Source organism: Sinocyclocheilus rhinocerous, unplaced genomic scaffold (genome assembly GCF_001515625.1).
Source record: "Sinocyclocheilus rhinocerous isolate Xijiao unplaced genomic scaffold, SAMN03320098_v1.1 scaffold119, whole genome shotgun sequence".
In the NCBI taxonomy this organism is placed as follows: Eukaryota; Metazoa; Chordata; class Actinopteri; order Cypriniformes; family Cyprinidae; genus Sinocyclocheilus; species Sinocyclocheilus rhinocerous.
Window position 1 is genome coordinate 736,785 of NW_015654491.1, and position 6,448 is coordinate 743,232.

The 6,448-nt window shown below is 37.3% G+C and overlaps 1 protein-coding gene across 3 annotated transcripts in view; it reads right to left on the bottom strand.

Moving 5' to 3' along the window:
• LOC107717097 (gamma-adducin-like) overlaps positions 1 to 6,448 on the bottom strand; it is a 15,923-nt gene that overhangs the window by 2,435 nt on the left and 7,040 nt on the right. For all 3 annotated transcript variants that reach the window (XM_016523748.1, XM_016523749.1, XM_016523747.1), the window contains exons 3-13: positions 5,108 to 5,243; positions 4,779 to 4,930; positions 3,335 to 3,415; positions 3,024 to 3,173; positions 2,696 to 2,839; positions 2,309 to 2,407; positions 2,029 to 2,199; positions 1,624 to 1,884; positions 1,095 to 1,211; positions 908 to 997; positions 171 to 288 (exon numbers count right to left, since the gene is read on the bottom strand). In XM_016523748.1, coding sequence (XP_016379234.1) covers positions 171 to 288; positions 908 to 997; positions 1,095 to 1,211; positions 1,624 to 1,884; positions 2,029 to 2,199; positions 2,309 to 2,407; positions 2,696 to 2,839; positions 3,024 to 3,173; positions 3,335 to 3,415; positions 4,779 to 4,930; positions 5,108 to 5,243 — 1,519 coding nt within the window. The remainder of the gene's footprint in view (positions 1 to 170; positions 289 to 907; positions 998 to 1,094; positions 1,212 to 1,623; positions 1,885 to 2,028; positions 2,200 to 2,308; positions 2,408 to 2,695; positions 2,840 to 3,023; positions 3,174 to 3,334; positions 3,416 to 4,778; positions 4,931 to 5,107; positions 5,244 to 6,448) is intronic.

Consider the following 6,448-nt stretch of genomic DNA (forward strand, 5'->3'; position numbering starts at 1 on the left):
ATTGAAGTAAAAATCTTTTGTAACATCATAAATGTCTTTCCTCACACTTTTGCTCAAAAGTGTCCTTGCGGAATAAAAGTATTAATTTCTTTACAAAAATTATTGTGCTGACCACAAAACTTTGATTGGTAGCACCATTCTGTGTCCTTGTATGCAGTGTGTGAGTGTACCTGATTGGCTGCTCTTATTCTCCACAGTTTGTGTGTATTCCTGTATCTCTGCTTCTGATTGGTTGAAAGGGTTGGGTGGTAGAGCAGCTGTCTGCTCCTCATCCTCATAGATGAATGCCTGAAAATAATAATGGCAAAGGGACTGACTGACAATTGTGTCTTAGTTATGTCATTTTTAATGATGTTTTGCTACGACGGTGGTTTTGGACGTAATACTGCCAAATATGGAAGCCTGTTTCCACCTCAGCGTAAAAAAATCAAAAAGGTAATTGTGAGATAAAGTTTAAAATGAGATTAAGTCACAATTCGAGATATAAAGTCACAATTACCTTTTTGACTCTGAAGAGGAAACAAAAAACCGAGTAGAATTTACCATGAAATCACATGACACGAGTCCCTACGAACAACTGCATTTTCTAGGCTGCTGATGTTACTGAGGTTTCATCTCATGTGAGTGTCATCATTTTAAACATACCTTTCAAAAGTACTATTACACTAGAAAAGTTATATAGTGTACTTTTAAAGCGTGTTTGTTTGGTACTTGTGTTCGTGTTGGATTTATTGGTGTAGTTACACACTGGTCCTGGAGGCTTGTCAATAACAATGTCTGCCAGCAGCTGAGACTTGGGTCCAGCTGTCATCAGATCAACTCTGAAAAGTTATATAGTGTACTTTTAAAGCGTGTTTGTTTGATTGGTACTTGTGTTCGTGTTGGATTTATTGGTGTAGTTACGCACTGGTCCTGGAGGCTTGTCAATAACAATGTCTGCCAGCAGCTGAGACTTGGGTCCAGCTGTCATCAGATCAACTCTGTTCTGCTCTCGAATCTAAACCAGCACAAACAAAGCAGTGCTTTAGTGTACAGAACACAATCTGTGGACACAGTCTGTTCAGTCTGTATTCTCTTTCTCTCGGTCAACATACCTTATTTCTTTTTTCCAATACTTCATTTGGGTTAGTATTAAGTGGGACAAACTGGTTGGGGTCCTCAATCCTAATTGGGTTGTCCTTGCAGTTGCCCGACTCTTCTGACTTCATCCACTAAAAAGAAGATATACATAAAACAGAAAACATGCTGAAATGTTTGGCATTCAACCAGTTATTTTATGTATTATATTTTAAATATTTATATTATATTTATCTACTGGTATGATCTACGGGAGCTCATTTTCTCTCTCTCAAAAAAAAAAAAGTTAATTGTTACTTTGTGAAACAGTATATTATTATCTAATTATTGCTTACTTTGAAATATATCTTAACTGGCTTTTTAAAAAAATGTTACTCTTGAGGTGGTAACATGCTTCCATACTGACCAATGATTAACAACACTGAACACTAACTTTATGGTCATCAAGTTGATTAGGTGAATTTATAGATAATACTAATTCATAGCTGTGTGAAACCCTTGATGCTGTCAGGTCTACCCTTGATACAAGATCATATGCAAGGATACCATGGTTTTGGTCCGGGGGCTGCAGGTCCCGTTGATGGATTCCTCAGGTACGTTGACCTTTAAGTAGCTGTTCGGTGAGTTCAGCCATCGTATCCTCTCTCTGTCCCGCTTTTGTGCCAGGAAGTGCAGCGGACTCTGTGGAAAGGTGTCCTTTTCCTCTAGTCCCACCCCAGTGACAGTTGCTGGGATTTCCACATCATTATGGTGTCGGGGCTTCTCTTTAACTATGGGATGCCGGTAAGTGTAACCTGTTCTGTAACCCTAGAAACGCAAGAGGTGGCATGTTAGCCACCACTATTGTTTTCTACTGTTAAATATTTAATAATACATGCTTAATGCAGTCAAAAAGACAACATTTAAATGTTGCTAGCACATCTGGTATAGATTAGCTCACAGGCCACTCACTAAGTTATCTAACATCCTCATCAGCGACTCAAATTCTGCCTCTCCAACCCTCCATCTGATCTGTCCGTCTGGAATTTGTCCACTGGGTTTTTTCGTAGGAGCAGTTTTCAGACTTGCTCTGTCTAACACGCACAGGTTGTCAATGCCACCTGCACATAACAGAGCACTAACCTGAAGAAAAACAAAGACAGAAAGACAGAGATACTGTTGGACCAGTTTAACCACTCTATAAATATTATTCGCATATGTGTGTATTTCAGTTTTGAATGTGTGTGTGTACCTGTATCTCACAAGCTTGGTGACTGTGATACAGATAATGAAAAGCTTCCTCTATCGTCTCTCCAAATGTCAGTAAACCTTGATTCCTCAGGACCAAAACCTAAAAACAAGTAGAATTACATCAGTGTTGCGAATCCATCCGTAATAGTTCCCAGTAATGCACAAAATATTACTATAAATGTGATTCTGTGCAATATTATAATTATAATGACTATGACTATAAAAACTGACAATTTAAAAATATTAACAAAATTCTAAAGCACATTTTAATTTGGCAATGGTTAGGACCTGCTATTTTTTTCTGATTTTTTAAGCTTTGCCATGCTGTACTATAGTGAACTCCTAATGGTTGTCATGCCAACGTGTAGCAGAATTCACAGACTGTCACCTTGGCAGTGGGACCAAGAGCTTTCTGAAGTTCCATCTTCTCCTGCTCCTTGGCTAAATCACCATGGTAGCTAAAATAAGACACCTCCCCCAGCAGCAAAGCTTCATGGGAAATGGGTAAGATGCCACATTTCATAGAAGAGACCTGCGGGACATACAGAAGTTGCAATATGTGTGTTACAGGCAGGGTGAATACGGCGTATATGCCAATGGCTTTAAGGGTCTGGGGCCCACTCGTGGGTCTCAGCAAATTTCAAAAGGGACCACAGGACATATACAAATATATATATATATATATATACACTGATTGTGTGTGTGTTATTACTCACGGCAGCTGTAGTCGGTGTATATGTATGTATAACACATTTGGCATCTGGTCGGGCAGAATACACTGCAGAATGTGGTTTGAATCCCAAAACATCCACAGGCAATGCAGTGGCTCCCTGATCAACCACCTCACCAATCAGATTCACCTTCACCTTTGAAAAAAAAAAAAATTACAAGGCTAAGATAAAAAATTTGTATTGCCTTATTTCATATATTCTTCCACATATTATATATAATGGTGTAATTATATTCAGTTGTCAGGGTTTCCAACTTTCTGAAATTTCATGTTCAGGATGTGTGTGGGTGTGTGTACCAGACTAGCTGCTGTGGCCTCTGAGAACGACAGTCCTTTAGGAAGAATAAGAATATGATCCTGCTCTTTGTTGATACGGAGCTGGAGAAGAAAATAACAGATAAAGCGTGAAAGAGCGAAGGAAAGAAAGACAGAGAGAGTATATTATAATAAATTCTGCTATCAAACATACAACATAGTGAAATAATATAATACATATTTCTTTTGAATATAGAGAAGTTCTCTACACATTGCCATTATTTTACAGTGTTTTCTTGTACAACCGTTCACAAAGACTGGCACACCACTCATTTTTCTATGCTGGTCTAGTATTGTGGCACAATCTATTTCAGTAAAATCCACAATTAAACAGCATGTAAAAATGCCGGTCAGGTGGCCTCTTCCTTTTTAAGTAGGCGACATTTGGCCAGAATAAGCTAAAATGAGGAACAAACTGTAAGACATTTTTTCTTCAAAACAGCAAAAAACAAAACATGACATTTGATTATTACAAACTTGATGTAAACCATATTTATATGTATACATTTAAATGCAATATTTGAAAATGCATTTCAATCTGAATGGTAGATAACATTTCAAGATTTTTCATCAATCAGGGTGCAAAATAAGTGTGACGTCCTACATCAGGAGTGTCCAACCTTGTTCCTGGAGGGCCACTGTCCTGCAGAGTTTAGCTCCAACCCTAATTAAAGTTCATCAATCAGGGTGCAAAATAAGTGTGACGTCCTACATAGGAGTGTCCAACCTTGTTCATGGAGGGCCACTGTCCTGCAGAGTTTAGCTCCAACCCTAATTAAACACACCTGAACCAGCTAATCAAGGTCTTCAGACTTACTAGAAACTTCCAGGCAAGCGAGTTGGAGCAGGTTGGAACTAAAATCAGTAGGACGTTGGCCCTCCAGGAGCAGCATTGGACACCCCTGTCCTACATAAAGTGAACTTTTGAGGACAGCCGTCTCAATTCACTTATTTGCACTCGCAAATCAACGGTGAATATATTGGAATATACACTTTTAGAAAAAAAAGCTGTCACCTTTTGTACCTAAAAAGTACATATTAGTACTTTTATAAGGGTAGTGCCCCAGTGACACTGTGAGTGTATGCATGAATGTGTAAAATGTGTAAAACACAGTAATCCATCTGATGCCATTGTAATTTGATGAGTTCAGCATCATAGAGAGATGTCATGTCAGATCAGAGCAAAAGTAGATTTTACAGTTTTCCGTCTATTCTTTCCACAATGGCAGCTATTCTCTTGTCTCTCTGCATTGTTCTGACACTCAAGCCATTACTATGGTAACCAATGTTGTCTGAACAAAAGCATCTGATTTTATTACATGCAAAATGACAGTGAGCACAGTCAGTCCTAGTTCGGATTTGAAAAACTATTTGTGTGCTGTGTGGGGAAAAAAAGCCAAAATGTGAAATAAATGTGAGTACTCACAGTTACATATGTATTTGGGAAGTGGGTATTTCCGTATAAGTCCAGCAGCCGGTACAAGCAGGCGAGTTTACAGCGGCCCTGCCTCTCAGCTTTAGAACAACTAAACCACTCCACCCCACACAGATCATTCACTGGACTAATTGACCCTGCACCTGGAAACACACACACACACACACAGCCAAACAACAAAAATAAATATCTGGCTTTATCTGAGTTCTAGCTGATAACCATACAGAATTACATGCCTGCCATCTGTTGACCATGGCAATAACAAATAATATTCAATGGGAATGTATAAAGCGTCAATGAAAGTGTGTGTGTGCACTCACTGCTGGGACTGTATACTCCAGTGTTGCTAAATGTATTGCTGATGATGAGGTGTGCGATGTGACCGAGGAGACCACTGGAGTTACTGCCTTTGGAGCACTGCTCCTTTACCATGCACTCCAACTCCTCCTTAAAGTCCTGCAACACACAAATACATTTTAACACATTATCAACACATGTATGTCAATGCATTAGATAACAAAATATCAAACCAAGTGGCATTTATTTTAAAGAAATTTTTATTTTCCAAACAAAATATTTCACAAAAGACATTTGGTAAGGTTTTAATATAATCAATATTCTGTTTATTAATTTAACACATAAACTGACTTTTGCAGTCACTAGAAAGACCAGTTGGTTAAATGTAATTTCAAGAAATGCAAGAAAAGAAGTTCTGAGAAAAGGTTTTGCATAAGCTGTTGCTACTCCATATTTTTATGATTTATTTATATTTATTTGATCTACACTAATATTCAAAAGGTTGGGGTCAGTAATATTTGTTCAGCAAGGATGCACTAAATTGATTAAAATATTACCATGTTCTTTTGATTTTTCTATTCATCAAAGAATCCAGAATCCAGGTTTCCACAAAAATATTAAACAGCACTGTTTTCAACATAAATAATAATAATAAATGTTTTTTGAGCATCAAATCATTATATTAGAATAATTTCTGAAGGATCATGTGAAACTGAAGACTGAAGTAATCACAGGAATAAATTACATTTTAAAACATATTAAAATAGAAAACAATTATTTTAAATAGTAATAATATTTCACAATATTATGTTTTTTTAGCAAATAAATGCAACCTGGGTGAACATAAGAAACAACTTCAAAATTGAAAAAAAAAATTACCAATCCCAAACTTTTGAACAGCATGCAATAAAATGATTGAATATAATTGACTATTGAATATAAATTCATTTTAAGTGTGACAGTGTTCAAATACACTGCCCGTCCAAAAAAGTCACCACCTGGATCTAACTAAGCAAATAGGTAGAGCCTCCCATTGGATAATTACTGCATGGATGATTATATTTCAGCTGGCAACTAGTTATTTAACCCTAACTGATGCAGTGAGTAGCTTCTCATTTCTTAAAACAACCATATCGGAAGACACATCCTGTGGTCGTGGAAAAGATGTTAATCTGTTTCAGAAGGGTCAAATTATTGGCATGCATCAAGCAAAGAAAACATCTAAGGAGATTGCTGAAACTACTAAAATTGGGTTAAGAACTGTCCAACGCATTATTAAAAACTGGAAGGATAGTGGGGAACCATCATCTTGGAGGAAGAAATGTGGTCGGAAAAAAATCTTGAATGATCATGATCTGTGATCA